Below are 23,364 nucleotides of genomic sequence, written 5' to 3' on the forward strand. Positions count from 1 at the left end.
AGCACTAACCATCTTTCCAATCATCATGACGTAAGGTCCCAGATATTTGTTCACACCAAAGATATCTAATACTCTGATGTACCAGAAAATGATATCTACACAGTAAATCACTCTTCCATAACCCATGTAAGGCTGGCTCTGTAGGCGAAGAATTGCTCCTATAATAAATACTGAGATAGCCACCAGGTCAGTAATATTCCAGTATTCTTGGAGCCAAACTTTCACTTTTTGGCTCAGCTTGCCAGGCTCTGACATCAGAATCTGAAATAAAAACAAAACCAAACAACAACAACAACAACAAAGAATTCATTAGGAAAATCTCCAAGGTACTTTTTTGAAACAGTGGTCCAAGAAAAGAGGCCAATCTTGTCACATTCACTGAGCTGCCAGCAAAATTTTTCTCAAACAGCATATTTTTAGTTACTGGCAGGCAAAATTTCTTTTTCATAGAATCATAGAAAGGCTTGTATTGGAAGGGACCTAGAAACATCATCTAGTTCCAACCACCCTGCTACACACAGAGGCATCTTTCACACAATGAGGTTGCTCAAAGCCCAGTTTGAGCTCAAAGCCCTGCTTGACCTTGAACAATTCCAGGGACAAAGTGTCTACAATTTTTCTGAGCAAGCTGTTTCAATGCCTCACTACCCTCATCAAAAACTTTCTTCCTTATGTCCCATTGAAACCTACCTTCTTTCAGTTTAAAATGGTTGCCCCTTGTCCTCTCACTATAGGCGTAGGTAAAAACTCTCTGTCTTTCTTCTAAGCCCCCTTTAAGTGTTGAAAGGCTGCAATAAGGTCTTGCTGGAGCCTTCTCCAGGTTGAACAACCTCAACTGTCTAAGCCCTTCTTCATAGCAGAGGTGTTCCAATCCTCTGGTCATTTTCTTGGTCTTCTCTGGGCTCTATTTTCATCTTTGTTTCTATTTGGGCTTCATTAGCATATTTTTGTTGTAGGTTTTAATCAGTAATATCTAAACCAGGAGATCTGGACTACTGACTTGGCATCCATATTTGTTTCCAAATACGGCTTCTCAGCCCTCTGCACAAGTCTACATCATTATTACCTCTAAAAGCAAGCTTCCTTTTAAAAATTAGGAAATGTTGATATGATCAGATTTTACCTCTCTTATTTTCTCTAAAGCCAGTGTCACAATGTAAGAGATGACAATCCACTCCTGGACTGATGGCCATCGTTCCATCCGCACCAAGATGATATAATTAAATAGCATCAAGTAGCCGAGGTATGATATCTACAAAAAATAAAATCCTTTATGGGCATCAGGTGATGGATCCCAGGCCTCTTGCACACACACAACAAAATCAGTCTCCATTAGTTTCCACTGGGACATTCTGGACTTATGCTAGAAGTCAACAGAGATGTCACTGTAATTACTAGTGTAAACATCAAACTGGTGATGTTAATGTGTCCATGCCTCACAGTAAATTCAGCAGTTGAAGACCTTTACTTTCACAAGTGAAAGAAGATTTTCTTCTCCAAAGGAAGCAGCTTGCTTCAAATGCCCTTCCTATAGCTGTCATACATGCTGGCAGAGGTCATGGTCCTCCAGCAATTGAAGGAATAACAGATGCTGTGGAACACATGATCCAGACAGCTGAATTATCTCATTTGTTGAAAGAAGCAAAACAACAATTCCAAACCACTCTAAATTTGGTCCTCTGTGCCTGGAGCTTTTTTCATCTATGAAAATGTAATTTCTTTGCACCATGAAACAATGTTGAATACTTTTTTAAAAAATCAAATAGGAATCTTGCTTTTAAATTATTAATATGTGCAGCAAAAAGGGATCAGAATAGTGTTCTGTGATTTTGATGTGCTGGATCTAAAACTCTACAAAACATTATGACATACTAGCTATTGAAGGTCCTAACTATCAATGAGAAATAAACCTGTATCCTTTTTTACAGGGCACACACAGACTGCAGGAGCAGTACTATGAATAATTATTTTTATTAAAATGAAGTTTAGCACCAGGTAATTGTTGAGGCACTACAGAGAAAATTAGGTGCTTGTCTAAATTAAATATTTTAATTGGTTTTAATTGTTTAAAAAGAAGTGCCAATTAAGTTGTATCAGACTGGAATCTGTGCTTCTCTCTAGGCTGCACTCATCTGAGCCTAACTTTGAACAGAGCAAATAGCAAGCACTGATGTTATGGTATTATTTCTTGGGCCCTGAAGTATATTTCAATGCAGAAGAGGAGCCAGAGCCTTTACAACACAAGAGAATCTGGATTGAGTGACTGGACTGTGGAGCTGGCATTGAGTTTGGCATATGAATAGCCAAACAGGGCTTTCTTAGAAGTATGTAGGAGTTTCAGAGGCTGACAGCGTAAGCTTCAGCTATTCATTCTGTTTCACTGTCTACGCATTTTTCCCTGAATAAAGGGAGTTCTTTACTCACCAGATTCCATGTAAATCAGTGATTTATTTAGTTGTTATTTAGCAATTGTTTTTACAGTTGTGAGGAAAAAAAAAAATCACTATCAGTCTAATCATTGTGACTTACTGTGTAGAACCAAAATTTAACAATAGGTGCATTATAGAATTCATAGATCTTTGTTCCAATTGGGAGGCTCTTTTGTTTTTTTTTCCCATTCTCTTCATCTCCTTTTCGGGAGCCTGTATCTGCATTTGCATCCTGGAATAGCAAAGTTGTCAGTTTCATCAATAAACAACAGTAAAAATAGTATCTTTTCCTCAGATACAGCCCCAGCCAACTGTTAACTACATACTGCTTCCTCTGAGCAACAGATCTCTTCTTAAAAATACAAATTCCATAAATCTGTGCAACTACATAGATTGGAGGTGTTTAAGAAGAGACTGGATGGGGTGCTTGGTGCCACGGTTTAGTTGATTAGATAGTGTTGGGTGATAGGTTGGACTCAATGATCTTGAAGGTCTTTTCCAACCTAGTGAATCCTATTCTATTTACATCCCCTGAGAATCCAGCCTATACACTCCCAAACTCTTCACACAGAAGCAGTTAAAATTTTAACCTGAGTGCCCTACATCATGATTAGAAAAGCTATGAAGCTCAACACTCTTGAGATATTAGAATTTCTTAATAATCTCCATTACTGACCGCATTTTCCTCTTCCTTTTCTCTGCCTTCCTCATTTTCTCTTGATGTCTGGTAAGAATAATCATCATAACTCCGAAACTCTAGGAAAAGGATGGTGGGAGGGAAGAGAATCCCCATTATAACCTGTAAACCAAGAAAGAATCCAACTCAGATGGTATTGTTTTCATTAAGAAATTTTGCAACAAGACAAATACCATAACCAATATTTTCTTTTGTATAGTATTCAAGATACTCTGCTATCCTTAAACCTACAAAAATGAATATGTAGTACTTGCAATAATATCTTGTATGGAAAGATGACACCCTGGACCATTTCTATCTCCACAAATACAGTGCAGTTAAGACACTGCTCCAGAACTAGAGCTGTGCAGAGAAACTCCATGGAATGGACACAGTGACAGCTGGAAGAGGGCTTCGGGTTTGTTACTGGAGTTTATAGTTACTTGAATACTTAATAGAATTAGCTTTAATATTTACAAAACTTGTGAAATGTAAAAGAAGCTTTGCAGATAGCACTGGGAGACCTCTCTTACTGTGTGAAATTGCTGAGAAACAGAAACACAAGCATGAGTTGCCACCGTACAGAAAAGAAGCAAATCAGAGAATGAAACTAGGACATTAGCGGATTGATTAAACACATTTAGAAACCACCATGATGCACTCTGAACAGCCAGACATTTGCCTGAAGATTTTAAACAGGTTTTAAGAAGGAAATATGGGAAAGCAGAAATAAATTGAGAATGACAGTGCAATGTCTACATCAGCAAGCCTGGGAGTATGGCCCGAGAAGATCAGCACAGCACTTTGTCAGTAATGGGGGATTTAAGGATGTGAGACTGAAGGTGGCACCTTCACAGTGGGCCTCCATTTGGGTAGACAGCAAAAATGTAACTAACAAAGAACTGTATGACATGAAAACACACAGAAGCAAACACTGCTCTGCTTACTTAACGTTGCCCAAGTCACGTTTCTTTTCTGTGCGAGTTTCTCCACATAACTAGTTTTTGACAAAATTCAACAGTTGAAAAATATAAAGATAAGTTAAAGAGACTATACCATTAAATAACAGAAGAGGGAAATAAAAATCATATAGTGATTTTGCTCATATCTGATTGCACAGATTTCACTCTTTTCAACACTTAGTCTCAACTCTGTGTCTTCTGGTACAATATTAAGCAACGTTAAGAAGCACAAGTCCACATCTGGTTCATTTTCTCTCAATTCCTATTGTGTGGAGCCCTAATGGAGGGAGATCCTTTTGCTTGTTTCCAACTTTAATCAAAGGTGTGTGTTTTCAGTGAACAGATCTCATCATTCACTGAAGGCCACAACTTCATTCTCAGGTTCCAATCATACAAAGCCTATTATGGATTCTATTTTCCTTTGTCATGAGGTAATGTTCCTTAGATATCCTAAATTTGGAAACCAACAATTTAGCCTTAAAACATAGATGTTCATCTACATAAAACATATAGATGTTCTTAAAACATCTATAATTGGCAAACTGATTTCTTCTACACTATGCATAATTCAGCGTTACATGCAACAAACTATTTCTTTGAAAACAGCTGTAGAACAGAAATACCTTAAGGCCTGGATTTTTCCGCATGCGTAGCCGCCCCATCCACATATCTGTTAAGAGCATCTGGCTGCATGTGTGAGCAATGAAGTCCCTATGTTTAGCTGCCACAGCCAATTTCAGGCAGGTAGAATTACTCCAGTTTTTCAGTTCATAGGTTAGCAGTTTCATGGCAATCTGCTCATCATGTTTATAGGACTGGTCCAAAAGTTCGACAGCCAGCTGGCCAAAATCTCTGGAAAATGCAAGGTAAATTCAACAAGTTTGATTTAGAAATCAGTGTTTGCTCATATCTGTGGTTTTAATTCCATTCACAGGGTGTTATGTTTTTCCACACACATACAGTGGCAAGAACAACTTAGTCTAAGGCTTGATAAGGGACAGTATACAATAGTTCCAAACACATTGTTAGTGAGCAGAGAGAATTAGATCGATAATATCTTAAAGCCAGGTTGGCTATATAATCAGATTTCCCTTAACTTATTTGAGTAAATTCTGAACACGACTTTGTGAAATAAAACTAGCTATTTTTACAGCAAGAGAAGCTGAAGAATATTTTCTGTTAGAAGAAAAAGCAAGTTTTCTCCTTGCTAGAGTTGCCTTCAGCTTCAGATTACTGTTGATAAATCTGCTTCTCTACACTCTAGAAATCAATTGTACTTTACTACAAGTAAAGCTTCTCAGTGGGTCAGACAATCCCTTATATCAAGTCAACATAAAGCCTGCTCTGCATCTACTAACTTTGAGTTGTTGTCCAGATCCTGAGAGATGTCGTCCACCAGCTCACTCTCAGAAGACTCATGGGCCATAGATTTGTACAGTTTGCAGGCTACTAGCGCCTTGGCCATGGTTTCCTCCCCTCGCTGCCAAAGGAAGAGTGCCATCTTTTGCCGTTTCATCAGCACAGCCCATATCATCAGTTCATGAAAGGGGTACTGGAAGCGGCTGACTTCTGGGTCATCCACATCAATATCAATCTCTTCCTCCTTTTTCTTTTTCTTCTTCTTCCCTTTGGTGGGAGGCTCATCATCCTGGGAAGAAGAAAATTTCCCATAGCTATTTAACAGCCTAGCTAACAATGCACCACGCACAGTGCAATTACTGGGAGGGCATATTAATAAAATTGTAATATGTTTTGCTGTCTGCAACAATGCATTGCAATAGTGATCAAACATTGAAGAACAGGTGAGCATGCACTGGGTTAGCACACACAGCTTGATGTTTTATTCAGAGAACTGTTTCTTGCACACTTAGTTACAAGTCACCCATCTTGGGTAAGTACAGTAGAATACAGTAGAACTCTGTTGTTTTGGAGGCATCACCTTACGCTGCATTGTAAGTCGATCTCGACTGTATCTGTAATTGCACAAGTTGGTTTGCAATTAATTAATATTTAATTAATTCCTCTGCAGCATTAAAGAAGCTTTAAGAAACCTGAATTCACTATGAACACATTCCACTGTAATTTCTAATTTAGTATTTCTGCGTCTATCCCTGAAGAAGAGCACTGCATATCTTAAAGCTATCAAAGCAGTTTTCAGACTGATATGCAGGTGGAGAGTGTAGTAACATGCAAATGGAAAAGCCAGGCAGAAGCGTCCTTAACAACAGGAAGGTACTAAAAGGAGTCTTCACCTTTGAAAAAGCAATCTTCTCTTATGTATGAAGTGCAAACGAAAGGTATAAGTATCCCGTTTCTTAAAGGGATAGGGAGGATAGGCCATTACTACAGGAACCAACATGGAAGTAACTGAAGGTAAGTACTGACCATGAAGCAGGATCCTGAAGGGAGAAAAGCCATGATGGGGAAAATTAGGGCTTAAATAATGTAGGAAGAACACTGCATATATAGGTGTAGACAGAGCTCATCATCATTGCAGACCTTGATTCCACTCTCAGAAGCAGATTACAAGTAAAAGCAATTACCATTCTACAAGAACTGTTCCTGTTCAAGCATGCTCACTACGTTATGACAAAATACAAACTCAAATCCAAATTCAGGGTTTAGGCTCACATCCCATGTTTCCAAAGATGACTCTTCAGCTCAACAATTGAGTATGCATTTTTTTTCCAGCAGTTTAAGAACTGAAAGTAGTGACCTCTCTCTCTTATGGAAAATTTAGGAGTCATTATTTCCATACAATGAAGAATGTGTTGAGTATCTCTGAAGCACAGGACAGAAAATCTCAAATGGAGGACAAATATTAGGTCCTCCTCACACTAGGAATACCAAATAAAAAAAACCCCTTTGCTAACACAGACAAATAGCTAAGGATTCTAAACATCCTGTTTTAGAGCTGCTAACAGGGGAAATTAAAATAATCCAAATACTTGGATTTACTGAACACTTCAGCAAAAGAAATGTTTATTTTTCTTTTCATCTTTCTCTTTGAAGAAGAGAATGGGCTGCACCTACTGTCAAGTGAAGACAACACTTTAATTTGTGCCACATAAAAAAAAAGCTTTAAGCAGCTTTCAAGACCCTACTGATAAAAAAAATAAATAAATCACAAGTATTTCATAGGCTGGATGCAAAATGGAAAATCCTTTTTCACCAGACATGGTGAAAAAGCTAAGAGCAAGAGTGGAATTGTACCAAGAACTGCTATGAAAAAAACAGTATTTTACAGTAAATCCAACTTACCTCCATTCCTAGTAGTTTAAGAGCTTTTGGCTAAATATTAAAAACAGAAAAGAAAATCAGTTAGATGGGAGGGAAAATTCAAAGATCAACAAATACCAAGGAAAACCACATTTTCATTACAAATGCACAGCATCTTCTAAATAATCATATCAATAATGGAACAATTAATGAATCTCCCTTTTAACTTTCCATCCTGTACTCAGGTGAAAGATTTTGATTCAGATAGAAGAGTCGTATGAATCATACTGATGTGAGAATTAAAATCACCACATGGTCACAAAAGCTCAAAAAGGTGCTTCTAAATACCTGCAGGGTGAAGATACCCATAGGAAACTGTAAAAATTGTAATAAACATTAAAATCTCTCACAACTTCCCATTTTAAAAATACCTCTGTTCTATTTACATTTTATGTAAAAGGTTTATTTTTTCATTCCATCAAATAGTGGTACACTATATATGTACTATTATGTTTGCTACAGAATATTTGGGCTTCAAGTGACCTTGTGACCATATGTAGCTCTAATTTCCTAGTGTGGGGCTTTCTATAATTAGAGTAGGAAGCTTCATTTGACCTCCAAAGCTGAACCAAACAAATAAGCTAACAAACAAAACTATTCCATTTGCTGAGAACAGACCTTTTAACAAAGCAAGTGCCATACTTTCCCCCACCCAGTATTGGTACATGACTGTGAAGTGTTTTACTGAGATTGCAGTTTCCATTGGGTAAGATTTATGCTCTGAGCAGTTCTTTACAGGACTTACTGTAACAGGTTCATTGCTCTTCTGTATTCAGATTAAACTCTGTCATACCCAAGTTAAGGCTAATGTTGGTTATGATTACTTGACTGGTTTGACTACTACAAGTAAGAATAGGCATATATGCAAAAACCGGATTTAGAAATGCTTGGATTGCAAACTACTGAAATAGAAGGAAATTCACCTCCAGATCAATGTGTTTACCACCTTCTGGGTCCTTCCATCCTCTGACAAAATTTTTCCTTATATAACTACATTATTAGAGTTTAAACTTCTGTCCTATGGCATTTCTTTAGAATTTAACATGTAGTGTTTCACAAAGACAAAAGAACAAAGTGTTGCTTATTTTTTACCATCAGCATGGCCACATCCAGATTGAACTCATCCTTACCCTCTTTGGTCCAAATAAATTATTATAAAGAGTACGAAAACTTTTCCGAGTATAATTGCAGCGATAAGCTCCACCCATGAGATATTCAAGTACAAGACCAATATCTATTAGGCTGATATGATAATCTGGTGGAAGATTTCCCTATCAAAAAAGAAAATTAAATAAATAGAAAATAAGGACTTGGGATATGAAAACATAACAAACATTAAATTGCCTGTCTAGCTATACTATGCCATGTTTAAATTGGCATACAACTATTCTGTAAAGCCACTGGTTTCAGTCTCTGAATATTAGTACTAAATTAATGATAACTGATTTACATAATGACAAATTTTTGAGACCAGATTTTCTTTGGTTTGTTGTTGGCAGTACTTAACAATTGTGGACAAATTTTTCATTTGATTTACTTGTACAATATATCAGAGTCCATACAAGCCCAAGTTGTTTGAACAGGTTATAATAATGAAATTAAATAACTTTGTACTGATTATCATTAATCCAGTATAAAAGCCTGACTTAATTTTATGGTGAATATCAGGCATACTTTACATTTTATGAAAACTTTTTTATTATAATATTACCTGCAGACTTAAGACTACAATGCAGAACATGATTTAGATTAATACACAGCCCAGAGTCAGAGAAAAAGGCAGACTATGATTGTCACTGTTACACTTAAAACCTGGATAGCGCTATTGACTGATAGAATCACAAGCTGAAAATTGTGTTTCATTGTTCAAGCTACATCCTACAAGAACTGATTCTACAGCACAACTGAACAGTTGCTATGATGAAACTACTGTGTTCTAAGCAAATGCATCACCTCCATGTTAACCCAACCAAATCCCCGAGACTGCCGCTGAACGAGTGAGCCATGATAATGCAATGAAAAGGAGACAGACAGAAAGCAGAATGCAGAAGAGCATTAGTAACACTCAAAAAGACAAACAATGAATGAGAAAAATGTTAAACTATGAAGCAGATCGATAATGAATTATACATTAGCACAGTACTGTGTGATTTCCACATCTGAATTTCCCAGGAATAAATCCAAGTTTTCCTTGCCAAAAAGGAATAAAGGCCATTTCATGTAGCTGAATTTGGCTGAACAAAACCTCAAAAGGGGCAAATACAACAATAAATCTTACAATGACCCTATGCATGTAAAATGAACAAACGAACATGTAATGGAGACAAATGAATAACAAGCTTAGGACTTAGACCACTGAGAAACAGAACAGTTTTTTCCCAGGTAAAAGTAGGAGTGACAAGAAAAAGGTAACTAAAAGGCACACAAGGAAACAAACAAAAGGGAACAAATTCAGGGTTTTGCTTAACATAGCAGGCCTTTCCTCCACTGATCCTTTGTAATGCTGTATTGGGAGCTTCTTGGGAGAGAAGAACCAGTTGGGAGAGAAGAAACAGTATCAACCTAAATCTCAAATGATATATTACACTACTAGAAGTTTAACTTTCTTCTCCTTAGTTTTGAAATTACTCATAGTGCAGTAGAGCCCAATTTAGACTGACATTACTGCTTGTCACAAGAAGTTATTTAATCTCCTTTTCTTAACAGCTACCATCTAGTTTCAAATGTTGACTGTTGACTCACATGGTTAATGCAATCACACCAAGGTAATGGTGCTTTTAGTTAAACTTACCTTTTTCACATCTCTGACTAGCAAATGCAGTGTATTTGGTGGACCCAGTCTCTGAAACAAAAATCATTCACAGTCCATTAGAGCTTCAATTCTTCAGGTTTTTTGCAAACACAAATGTAATTAATGAACTGGTATGTAAGCAGAACTTTAGGCAAACCTGTCTCACCACAGTCTTGCAGAGGTGAAAAGAAGGATTTGGACTACAATGAAAAGCACATTTCTACCAATAGCTGCATAGTAGCTTCCTTATAATCCTTTACATGGTGATTTAGGTCACAGCAGTTTGTGGTATTGTCTACACTTGTACTTGCTGCAGGAGCCAGAAAGGGACTGGAGGTTCAGTGTTCTATGAACGCTGCCCTGGACTACCACTGAAATGATGTGAAGAAAAACGGTCTAGAAATAGTTACATTCCTATTGTGGGCTGAAGAGAATTTGAATTAAAAGACATGATGATGTAGGATTTTGAGAAACACATTTTGCTTTGCTGGGCCACAAGGAAAAAAACGATACTGATTTCTGCAATGTGCTAAGAACAAAAGTTGCTGTGTAAGTACTTTGCCACATTCACATGCTTATTTCAATAATATTACAAGTATACATACAGGAAAAGTAATTGACATTTTAATGACCAGTACTGTCTGGTATTAATTTTTTACTATCTCCATTAGTTCTTTATGTGTTCTGAACATGTAGTTCAAATACATCACTATACTTACATAATAAACTGCAATTGTTTGTAAAAGCTTCAGCAGCCTTATTAAATAGGAATGTGTACATTCAGGGAAACAATAGGGCACTATAAGAAGTAGCAAAGGCTCCTCTCACCACTATCCAATATCTGTGTATTGTCAGGGCTCAGGGATTTTAGGAAAACCAGCATATCTCAGAAGAAGAAGAAAAAGGACACCACTGGCAAATACCGTAGCAAAGCAATTAGAGCGCACTTTAATATTTCTGCTCACTCACAGTATTATAAAGCTCTTCCAGGCGAGGAATCGTGAGGAAGTGGTGCATGTTCACGCCATTCTCAATGAGTAGTTTCACAAAGTCCACTCGATCCAGAACCAGTGCATCCAGCATAGCCTGTTCCAACGAATTCACCTGGATTGTAAAATGGAGAATTTGAGACTGCATGAGCACAGAAACCTTGGTTGTCCAACAACCATTCGTTACTTAGGATATGCTCAAGTTCCCAAATATGTTGATTAACCTGTAAGTGGAAATTAATTTAGAAAAATTGATTTTACTTATGTGCAAGTCAATACCAGATGGAGTTTTCCAACAAGGTTTTGGGCAAGATGAGAGCAGTGGAAGAACTCCTTAGCAGTATAACTATATCCTTCAATCATTTTGCTTAGTAATTTTAACTAAATCAGGCATACCCTGCTTGACACATTATGTGAAAAAAGAGATTTACCTGCTCAACCTGATAGGAAAAAGTTAAAACTTAGGAAAAACACACTTTATAAATTTAAGAAGAGATTGACATACTTTATCCTGATAACTTGCATATATATCCTCCACTCAAACTGCTGCCTCAGAGGAAAAATAACCCACATCTAATGCAGAGAGACTCAAATCATTTGGGAAGAAGCAATTCTTCCTTCTCCAGCTTAGTTTTGACTTTGGAAAATGTTGGTCAGGAAGTCTAACTGATCTCTTACTATGGTCTACAGGTTAGAATCCCTCAGTAGGAGACAGGAGAACCACTCTAGCAGCAGTTGTCTTAACACAAGAATTTTAATCTAGAAAACAGAACAATCTAATCAATCAAAGCACTTAGAAATGGAGATGTTTAAACTGCCTTCACTGGATAAATAACATGTACATGGAAGGATGAAGATGTTCATTGGTGTTATTTTCTTCTGACATGCAGGGAAGAAGATGCAGCAGATAAGCACTGACTTGAACCATTGTGGTATGGCTGCATGTGGTGCTCATGGGATAAGACAGGGAACTGCTGTCACAACAATTGCAGCATCCTCACAGAATCTACTGCTGATCTTGTGAGAATGTGCAAACAAGCATTCTACAGAATGAAAACATGTATGGTCCTTCTTTGTTACCCCAAAGGAAAAAAAAAAATTTAACAATTTTAGTGCAAATACTTTCATCTCACCCAGTTCAGGAGTTCAAGCTTTCTTGGGTCTGTTTCTTCTTCTGGCTCTTCCTTTCCTTTCCCTCCCTTTTTTTTCCCTTTTCCCTTCCCTCTGGCTCCTTTAGTCTGAGGTGCTGGAGATTTCTTTTCCTTCTCAGGAGCTGTTCCATCAGGAGCTGTAAGGCTTCCTAGAGGCTATATTTAATAATGTGTTAGAAGTATTATAAATCTAATTGGCCATATAGTAACTAACCAAAGAAACTCCCCAATCACCACTTCTCACATGAAGTCAACTAAAAATGATAATTTCCTTAAGTATAAAGACCTTTTCCATAACCACAACATTACATGTTTTTTAAAGCTGTTATATCTAATGTTGTCAATAACCCTGAAAGTCCAAGCAGTGAAGCAGGTAGTCTGCAAGGGTTTCTCTCACAATATAAAACCAGTGTCAAGAAGATGGGGAAGAGACACTATTTAGTTTTGTGACACTTCAGTTTCTTTATTCTCGGTGACTGCAACAGTTGTCAAAATAAATAGCAACAAGCAGGGTAAGGAGCTGGACATAAAGAGCTTAAAAATACTGTTGTAAGATGTCAAGTAGCATCCATACTACACAGGCAGAAAGGACAGGAAAGAATGCCAGGAACTGGTTCATTTATATTCTGCAGACAGTATTTCTCTTTATACCTCTTCAGACACATTTACTGTTTGCAACATCCTTCCCCTCTCCAACCTATCTTCCCAAGACAGGCAGGTACACATGCAAACAACTTGACACTACTTGTCTGTGATGTCCAGGTTTAACTTGCTGCAGCTAATGCTTAGGTTATAAAACCTCCATGAAGATGTAAAGTGAGATACAACAATCCATGGCCTGCACAGAAAACTACAGAAGCAAGCCATTAATAAAGCTTGTTGTCTGCCATTTTGTTTGTCTTTAAAAAGTCTTTTCTGCCTAGCTACCACAAGCCCATTCATAAGACTGTACAAAACTGCAACAGGCCACTTGTAACACAGGCTGATCTGAAAGCAGTCCTTGCGAACCTGCAATGACAGTGAATTGCAATTGGCTGACACTCCTTCCACAAACTGTTCCAGAGTATGAGTACGAAATAGGCCAAAGCAGTAGCTGGCTTCAGTTGTTAGGTGGTACCTCTGAATCTAACCACAATAATACAGAGCTTACAACACTCCATCCAAATAAATGCTGTATATTAATAATACTTCATAATCTGTAGGATAATTAAATCCTTTAATGAGCCTTGAATATAGGAAACATCTCATTACTCTAAGAGAAGGGATAAAGCAGCATCTGCAGCAACATTTGTTTAAATTTAATTATACAGGCTTCCAAATGACATAAATCTCACCATTACGTACAGCGTGCACATGAATAGTGCTCCTATGAGTTTCAGGAAAGACAATTACCAAAAAAGACAAATTCTTGCACTTCATTCTTATTGCCTCTTTTAGGCTGGTCCCTTCATGGCAATTTGCAGTAATTCAACACCAGATGGTTCACACAGTAAAGCAAAAAAACGGTGAGACTGCAAGTGGCTTAATAGGCAGGGTTTAGTTACACAGATGAACAAAGGCACTGCAGTGTTTCACCACTGACTTCAACAAACACACCATCAAGCTCCAATAATTTGAGAAAGAAAATCCAATTTCAGGACCTAAAGGTTTACTGAAGATCTACTTTTCAGTTAATTTGGCAGAGTTCTGCGTGCCAGAGGCTTGTTTTCTCAATGGTTTCTTCTGTTCCTCAGGATTTTGCTTCATTAATCCAAACAGAGATTTTCACAGCTGTTAATAAAGTGAGCAACGCAATTCTCCTAAGCAGCTCTGAAATTCCTTGCTGCATACTTTCACAGGTAGTTTGGGACCTTGCCAACTGCTTGCACATGTCAATTACAGAATCAGTCAGAAACCTTGGCAATCCTAGTGCATCACAAAAGTTCACTGGGGATGACCAGAACTCTTATTGTCCAGCTGTATCTAAAGCTATGGATTGTTTCCAGTAAATGTGGGGTTTTTTAACAAATGCCACAAGGAATCACAAAACAAGATTATCTTTTCTGCTTGCCATGAAATTGTTTTTCTGCCTTTCACAGATTACTGCTAAATATTTGCAAAAGGCAGTATAAGGAAATCTCAAAACAAGTATGTCTGTCTTAATTAATGGGATAACCTAGATCAGTTCAGCACGAACCAGAATTCAATACTGTTTCTCCCACCAACAAAACACAAGGTGTGAATATTCCACCATTTATTTTAAATTGTTAACAAAAAAATGTGACTAGGAAAACTGTCTTACTGGCCAGTGGTGTCCAAAGACAAAGATTTGGCTGCGTGCAATGTCTACACGATTCCAGGCCAAAGCCAAGCTGAGCTGGTCTGGAGCAGATGCATTGGTACCTAAAGGGAAACCCATAAATGTTGAGTATTTTATGCCTGATGAAACAAGATTGGGTAGCCTTCTGCAATTTACAGAATCATAGAATCGTTCAGGTTGGAAAAGACTCCTGGGATCATCAAACCCACACATTGACCCTACTCTACAAAGTTTACTCCTATACTACATTCCCAAGCACCATATCTAAACAACCTTTAAACCTCCCTGGGCATCCTATCCCAATGTCTGACTACTTTTTCTGTAAAAAAAATTTCCCTATGTCCAGTCTAAACCTACTCTGTTGTAGTTTGAAGCCATTCCCTCTTGTTCTATTGCTTATTACCTATGAGAAGAGTATCAAGTTCTCTACGACATCCTTTGAAGTAGTTATAGAGAGTGATGTAGTTTCTCCTTCTTGAGACTAAACATCCCCAGCTCCTTCAGTCACTCTTCATAAGATTTATTCTCCAGACCCTTCACTAGCTTCATTGCCCTCCTCTGCACTCACTCCAGCACCTTGATACCTCTCTTGTATTGAGGTGCCCAAAACTGGACACGATACTCAAGGTGTGGCCTCACCAGTGCTGCATACAGAGGGACAATCACCTCCCTACTCCTGATGGACATAGTAGTTCTAATAGAAGCCAGGATGCCGTTTGCTTTCTTGGCCACTGGGGCACACTGCTGGCTGATATTCAGCTGCATGTCAATTAGAACCCCCAGGTCCCTAGTCCAAGGAAGTAGGAAACAGTAACTCTGACTCTGCATCACATTGCCATCTGAATAATTCTACCATAAAGCAGTCAATTAATCATATCAGTTTATGGCATCTTCCACTTAACCCCATAATCTTAATTTCAGAAGGATTAAGCAGATTCTCTCCCTTTTTTCCTTAAAACTCCCACATTGACCTTTGTATTTTGATGTTAAAGACAGACATTTCACTGTTCTAAAAGACTCCTCCTTTCAGCTACTCTGGCTGATGCTGTAGATACCATTGTAGTAATTCCTCTCTATTTCTTCTCTTTGGGGACTTCAGTGATCCCATACTGAGTATCAACTACTACATACCTGCAGGCAGAAAACAGTTGTTTATGCAAATAAACATGGAACTAATCACAAAATTGTCAGGGTTGGATGGGACTTCAAAGATCGTCCAGTTCCAACCCCCCTGCCATGGGCAGGAACACTTCACACTAGATCAGGTTGCTCAGAGCCCCATCCAGCCTGGCCTTAAAAACCTCCAGGGATGGGGCTTCTACCACCTCCTTGGGCAACCTGTTCCAATATCTTGCCACCCTCATGATGGAAGAACATTTTCCTAATATCCAATCTGAATCTATCCGCTTCTACTTTTGCTCCATTCCCCTTAGTCCTATTGCTACTTGACACCCTAAAAAGTCCCTCATCAGCTTTCTTTTAGGCTCAAAGGCTTAAAGAGTGGAAACTAATATCTGGAAAAAAATCCATATATTCTTTTAATCTTCCCACATTTCCTCCCTCCCCCTTATTCTATGATAAAATGTAAAAAAAATAATGCGTTGAACTATCAGAAGTATAATTTTTGCAGCATTCCCATCCCAGGCTTTCAGGTGAGGAAAGCCACAAGAACTTTCAATATAGGCTGTTCAGGTAACTTGTTAAAATCCAAGTGACCAAATCAAACACTTAAACATCAGGAGAGAACCTCAGGTAGTGTACAAGACAGCCTTCTGGAGATCACTTTGTCCATACTATATAAATGCTCACAAAACCTACCTTTGAGGAGAGCAGTTAAGATGGACATCTCAATGTCCTGTTGCCCTTCAGATCCCATGCGAAACACAGTAATCTAAAGGACAGCATAAAACCAAACAGACAGAATTACAACTCAGAAAAAAGAGCAGAATGGTGAAGTTTCATTATTTTTGAAGAGTTATTTCCAAAAGTACAGGTCCAATAGTGTTTCTTTCAAATGTCATTTTCACAAAAGCGTTTAATCAAATTATTTCAACAAAATTATCTTAAAATATCCTTGCATTCATAAACATGACAAAATAGCTAAAATTCTCCACCAAACCCATGAATTTTGAAAAGTGTTGACAAAACTGCCATGCCAAACTGAGTTTTCTGACAGTTCTATTGCCTACCAGTAGCAATGGAAATGCCAGCTTGGCAAGGGAAATGCTAGCTACCTGAATCAATGGCACTTGCACAACTAACATACAGGGGCTGCTCCCCTGTTTCACAACAATGCACCTACATCATATTCAAACTAAATCACTGCACCAATTCTGAAGGGAGCATGTCAGAAAATAGATTTGATGTAGATTTGGATAACTGCAAATTGTATTGTATTCATTTTCCTTGCTCCAAATCTGAGACTGGAAATGCAAACACTGCTGGCTACTATATGCAGTATTGCCATGATAAATAACAAGCAAATACTCCAGGGAAAAGACTTTCTTTCCCGCTTCTATCATACCTCTTGGAGTACCAGAGCAGGATTTATTGCCTTTCATAACACCCCCTAAATTATTACTTTTAGAAATCAAAAGAACACTCCCTACTGAAAAGAGCAAGAACTGTAAGAAATGCTACATTCTGTTTATTGCTAATTTACATTTTTAAGAAAAAAGTTTCACATAATGTATTGGAGAGAGAGTGTTAAACCTGGGAAGACTAGAGTTTAGAGTGTGTATCCAAGCTGACCAAAGGCAGAAAGTTGGGGCTCTGTGAAAGGAAAACAGTTTTAAGGGAGACAGAAGCATCGTTTTTCTAAGAACTTAGAAAAAAATTGTGGGCTTTTTCCTCAGCCTCATAAGAAAAGTTTCATCATATTCAAATAATTCCTGTTCCTGTTACAGGTGTCACTTTCTTAATGATACAATTAAGCAACATGAAGAATGAAACTGCCACACATTTTGTGTTTGAATTCTATACCAATTGGTTGTCTGATTCCCTACACACAATCTGATGAGAAAGCTGTGGTAGTTCTCTCTTGTTTCTATCTAGAAATGGCAGACAGGCAGGAACCTGAGCTGTACAATACACAGAACAGGCCTGCAAAAAAGCCAAGATCAAGCAGGGCTGGGATTTTTAAGAACACTTCATCTAGCAATTCTTTTGAAAGAACTGGCTAGCCCATTTTACTGGAATGAAAGGATGTTTAAAAAGTAACTATATCAGAAGATCAAAATTTTACTGATGCACTCTCAAATGCTTACTGCTCTTAGGAACCTTTAATTGGTGAGGAGAAAGTTCTTCACTGAGAGAGTCGTTCGTCATTGGAATGGGCTGCCCAGGGAGGTGGTGGAGTCACCATCCCTGGAGGTGTTCAAGAGGAGATTGGACGTGGCACTTGGTGCCATGGTCTAGTCATGAGGTCTGTGGGGACAGGTTGGACTCGATGATCCTCGAGGTCTCTTCCAACCTTAGTGATACTGTGATAATTAATTATTTATCCTCTACTTTCTGCAGGTGATCCTGATTTTGGGGAAGTCCATGAAAAATTATTTCTATCAGCTTATACAGGAGCAGAATCTATTGGTTTTAGAGGCTTTCCAGAAAACAAAATCCCTATCTTAGCCTATGCTTATGAGTGAATGATTGTGTACATTTGTGGAGCTATGTAGAAAAAAAACAGAAAAGGTTAAACTGTAACCGTGGGAGAATGGCACATAAAGTACTCTATAAAATTTGGTCACAGAAATTACCTTTGTGAACTACTTTTAGGACACTTACAAGTTCTTTTTTTTTCATGCACTCCATAAGAATGACAAATAGTTGATGAGCTTGATTCCTGTTGTAGTTGAAGGTTTTCTGGATGGTAACTAGAAGCTGGTCCCTAAGGGATTCACTTATTATCCTGAAAAAAAAAATATATAAAAGAAGGCATTTCCAGCATTAATATACATTCACAAGCCCTGCTGTTTGAGAAACATTTGCATGAAAATACACAGCATCTTTGCATTCAGTACAGCTAAGGAGTTCATGAAGAGTTAACAGTTATCAGGAAATTCATACCCAGACTGACTCCTATGCATCTCAGTACCTCAGCATTGATATAAAAACTGGCAGGGACCTTGAAGTAATCCTTTTACTCTGCAATACAGTGCAAGTTGCTCTTACTCCTATTATATGTGTAGATTTCATTTTGTTAAGAAGTTCAGTCTGCAGAATTTCAGCACACCTCACAGGATACCTTCCTTTGGTTTTAACTGTTGCAAGGCCCCTTGCATATAGCTAAAAAAACCCAAAAAAGTATTTCATGCTATGATGTATCACCTTGGTTATCTCTGTTATTCTCTTAAACTGAGGATTTAAACTGCTAGCATATCTGAAGACTCAGAATACCCAGCTGAGAAGCAAACAAATCAAAAGTTGATTAATGAAATGAGATCAAAAACATTCTAGAAAGATCAGAAATGTCTGACCCTCTCAATGCAGACTATTTCCTAAACAAATAGATGTGTTTTCAGATGATGACAAACATTGCCATTAGGCATTCAAAGCAGTGAGAGAGCTGAGCCTGCAAAGTGCAGTAAAATTCAATGCTCACTGTGAGAAAATGATTATTTAGACAGCAGGGCTGACAAAAATGCTCATTACAGCTTTACCAGATGAACACATTTATCTCATAATTTTTGGAGAGGAAAATTGGATACTGCATCATATGCACTGGGAGAGAAAGTCACAGGGATAGGAAGGATGAATGTGAAAAAGAAAACAAAAAGAAGAAAATAAAAAAGAGGAGGCTTGGATGATGGAAAGGAAAAGAAAGGTACTGAATTATAAACATTGTCAATAGGATTAAATATGTACTTTGTATAAATGTCAAGAAAAATCCATCATCAGAGCTGCTCTCCCAGTTCAGCAAATAACACCTGCACAGTTTGACAGCACTAGTTGTCAAACTAGTAGTATTTAGTCTAGGCTAAGATCCAACTTCAGTCAAGGAAATAAGCTATTTCTTGAGTGCAAGACAGGTGTCCCATACTCTAATCAAGACAATATACTACGATTTCGTCTGAATCTGGCTACTGAAAGATGATATGATGATATTTACAACAATAATGGTGAATGTATGTTACTTGCTTGGGAGAAATAATATTTTTAAATTAAAACTGCAATGTTCTGCTTCCACTCGGAGTATTCAACACGGCAGATCTTTTATTCTGAAGAGCAGATGAGCCTGCTAGTACAGGCTGCAGATCTGCTTTAAAATAACCATGATTTCTATCAACCAGAGAGGCAGACAACCAACCACAAAAATAACAGATTCCAGAAAATTTTGGATTAGGACTGACTGACTTTTACAAATTAATATGGCCAATGGACAGGAAGGCTGTGGAGCACATCCTTCATTCTGTTGATGGCATCAGGCAACACAGCACTGAATCACCATCACAGATATGAAAAATAGCAAGATAAAGTTAGAAAGCCAAATGATTTTTCAGCTTGTCTGGCACTCCTGGAGAATGAAGGTCCTTCACAAAACACACTAGAGGCAGGCAGTATAAATTTTGCAAACATATGCACTAAGTAACCTCAGTGTTGACCTGAGAAAAAAAGTGATTCTTGAGAATCACTTGTTCCTTGCCTCTAACACCTCATCCAGCACCAAGTATTGTACAGCAAACTTTCATGGAATATGTATGAAAGCATGCTGCACTGAGAGCAAGCTCATTTCAATGTATTACCAAGCACATTTGAAGTGGTAACAATTTTTACTCGTTAACATCAGGGCTTGGATAAAACAGGCTACAAAAGCTGACTGACAGCAGAATGCCTCTACTAGTAGTGTTTTGTCCCCGAGATTTTTTTAATGAAACTTCGTTGAAAGCAAGGCAAGTAGTCACACATTGTCCTCCCAAGCAAGATAAAATTTTGGTGAAGATCTCAAAATCTTACCCTCCTTCTTCTGAATACTTGTGTGCAAATGACAGAATATCTGATGCTCGTCCACTACCATCACAAATCACAACAGGGAGAGGGGGCTCTTCTCGCAGACATTCTAAGACGATGGAGATCACATTGGGACCCCCTTCCACTATGAGCCCAACTACAGGAACACCTTGTCCCAGACCTGCAAAAGAACCCAGAACAACAGAAACAAAAGAAGTGTCATTGAAACTTAGTTTAAAAGGTTGAGATATTATGAGTGGATGTAATTTCTGTGTTGCAGCACTACTTCAAACCAGAAAATGGTCAGGAAAAATGATGGCCATTTCATGGCCAGCACCAGGACAAATGTACGTATGACACTTCATAGCCCCAAAATTAAAAGAGTGAGATATCTCTGTGTCCTTGCTTTTATCAGCTTCATACTGATCATTTATTCTCTCAGTGTTGGTGAACTGTTTTGTAATCTCTTTTGACAGACACTGCATACAGATAAAGCAGCTGACATGATTCTCCTGTTACTTCATTAGCTTCACTGTTAGTTGAACAACTGTCAGCTACTGTGTCTTTGATGATCTGATTCTTCATTAGTTACCTACAGGAAGTCTTCAGCAAGGTGACATATACCTATGCCTTCTCCTAAGATAAAAAATATGTAATCAATTTATTTATCATGAGGCTGAAATGGCTGGCCGATGGAAGAGACGACAGCTGAGCATCCCTTTGCTGTCCCTGCCTCACTGTGATCTCCAGGCATAGGATGACAAAGGGAAGCCCACAGGTCACACGGTCTCAGTAGCCTCGGTCACAAGATACTTGGGGAAACAAAGGACAAAACATTACCTGAAGTCTGCCTAATCACACTATTACAAGCATTTGAATTCAGTTCTTAATCTGTAAAACGACCAGCACTTTATAAAGAAGATGGACTTTTTGTACAGCTGAGAATGCGTGAAAGGGCTTCTATGTTCAACCTTCATTCCTCTCTGAAGAACAGGAACACCATGCACAGTAACAGCAGAAGCTTCCTGACATCCTCCTGTCAGTACACCCCCAGATCTGATAAGGAGGAGTCACAGAGCATGGGTCGGCCTGTGTATCCATGAAATCCTGTGATTCCTGCTGAGATTTCCAGAAGAGGTGCCTGTACTTGTCAAAAAGAAACATGTTGTTTCTAGTAGGTGTTGTTACTAGTAGGTGTACTGCAGCCCTGCACAGAAATCAATTCCTGTATGCACACTCAGCTTTGCCCTTCTCATGACAAAAATCACCAAGCACTGTTTAAACCAGAATCACTGGCTCAGTCCCAGTGGTATAAAGAAAAAATTATACACAGTATCTTGCCTCTGAGCCCTGACTTCCTTATCTTCCAAGCCTGCACTCCCTTTTACAATGTCCCAGTGCTTCTGCAGAAGACAAAGATGAAAAAGCATAGCTAACATTTGCTATCTCTACTGTCTGTGGCTAACAGCACATGATACTGTCACCATACTCAAAGACAAGGAGCATCATTTTGGTGACTTCAGTCTCAAGCTTACTGTAGGCAAAAAGCAGTACTTAAGGACTTTCCAGAATGTTTAGATTACCTTGTGGCTGATCAGTAACTGCACCTTTCAGTTTTACCTGGCACTCTACTTCATTTTTCTGCCTTACCCATAAGAGCACTTAAGCCATACTAGAAACTTTGTTGAGTTCAATGCCATTTTCATTCTGAATGTTTGTTTTACTTGTTTATATGCACCTACGCAGGTTACAGTGGTATTCATAAGAAGTCAGAAAGGCAACTAGTAGAATTGGAATCTACATTCCAGCAGCTCTTAACTGAAGTGTGGATCGAGGACTACTAACTTTTTCTTGACCACTTTTCATCAGGTTGTTGTGTTGTGTTTTTTTAAGTTGCTGGAAAAGGGCACCTACTCAACTGTTTTAGTTATTCAACCTTTAAAAGGATACATTTTTTCCCTACAAAAATGTTCAGGAAAATAGCTATTTTAAAAGATTTCTAAGTAATTACAAAAACAATTCTAGAAAGCTGTTTTAGAGAGCTGGCAGCAACTGGCAGACATTAAAACTGCACAAAATTCTAAATATGAAAGCACTGATGTGAAATTATCTTGGTAATGGCTTAATTAAAAATCAAATTTACAGGTGAGTTTATCTGGAAGATCAAAGAATGTTGAATGTGATACTTAAAGTGAAACAAATTCATATAAAAGAGAAAATGATATGTTAGCATGAACTTGGAACCAGAAACCACTGAGTTGCACATGATTCCTGTAAACAGAAACTATACAAAATCACCCTGCACTATTTACCGATGCTCATATATTCCACCTGGAAGTGCAAAAAATTTCCCTTTCCTTAAACTCTTACTGCTTCAAAGCTTCTCCTTGCTATTATTTGCCAATTTTCTCCCTCCCTTTATGCACTCCATACTTCGTGTTTTCTCTGCTGTTTGATATGAGCTCTTTCACCACTTATCACAGAGCATGTGATCTAATTGAGTCACACAGTCCTGATCAAATTCCTGCTAGAAAAAGCTGAAAAACACGTTTAATTGCAATACTTTGAAATCCTTCAAGCTCTTTTTGCCTCCCTTCCTTTAAGATGTTATGTTTACAGTTTGCCCACAGTACTTACGTGTGTTAATTTTCTGGAGGGAAATGTGTTTTTCCAACTGACGTCGTAACTTTACTTCTGCTCCATATTTACCTAGCGTACCATTGTCTGCCAGAATGAAATGGGTATGGGAACTGTTGAGCACGGAGAGCTTACTTAGAGGGTTTGACATTGTTTGGTAAACCCGGGTTACCTGTGTGTCAAAAGGACAGATGCAGCTAGATTA

General features: G+C 38.1%; 1 protein-coding gene across 12 annotated transcripts in view; it reads right to left on the minus strand.

Moving 5' to 3' along the window:
* TRPM1 (transient receptor potential cation channel subfamily M member 1) overlaps window positions 1–23,364 on the minus strand; it is a 100,828-nt gene that overhangs the window by 13,608 nt on the left and 63,856 nt on the right. For 8 of the 12 annotated variants that reach the window (XM_068143995.1, XM_068143997.1, XM_068143996.1 and 5 more), the window contains 17 exons: window positions 23,160–23,331; window positions 20,529–20,703; window positions 18,360–18,483; window positions 16,395–16,467; window positions 14,559–14,659; window positions 12,260–12,433; window positions 11,107–11,241; window positions 10,138–10,188; window positions 9,300–9,335; window positions 8,477–8,617; window positions 7,329–7,358; window positions 5,426–5,715; window positions 4,691–4,919; window positions 3,106–3,228; window positions 2,530–2,661; window positions 1,124–1,252; window positions 10–261 (listed from right to left, as the gene is read on the minus strand). In XM_068143995.1, coding sequence (XP_068000096.1) covers window positions 10–261; window positions 1,124–1,252; window positions 2,530–2,661; window positions 3,106–3,228; window positions 4,691–4,919; window positions 5,426–5,715; window positions 7,329–7,358; window positions 8,477–8,617; window positions 9,300–9,335; window positions 10,138–10,188; window positions 11,107–11,241; window positions 12,260–12,433; window positions 14,559–14,659; window positions 16,395–16,467; window positions 18,360–18,483; window positions 20,529–20,703; window positions 23,160–23,331 — 2,367 coding nt within the window. The remainder of the gene's footprint in view (window positions 1–9; window positions 262–1,123; window positions 1,253–2,529; window positions 2,662–3,105; window positions 3,229–4,690; window positions 4,920–5,425; window positions 5,716–7,328; window positions 7,359–8,476; window positions 8,618–9,299; window positions 9,336–10,137; window positions 10,189–11,106; window positions 11,242–12,259; window positions 12,434–14,558; window positions 14,660–16,394; window positions 16,468–18,359; window positions 18,484–20,528; window positions 20,704–23,159; window positions 23,332–23,364) is intronic. The other 4 variants (XM_068143999.1, XM_068143993.1, XM_068143994.1 and 1 more) reach the window with 1 other exon arrangement.

Source organism: Melanerpes formicivorus, unplaced genomic scaffold, assembly GCF_026170545.1.
Source record: "Melanerpes formicivorus ecotype bairdi unplaced genomic scaffold, bMelFor1.0.p_v2 SCAF_10, whole genome shotgun sequence".
NCBI classification, from domain to species: Eukaryota; Metazoa; Chordata; class Aves; order Piciformes; family Picidae; genus Melanerpes; species Melanerpes formicivorus.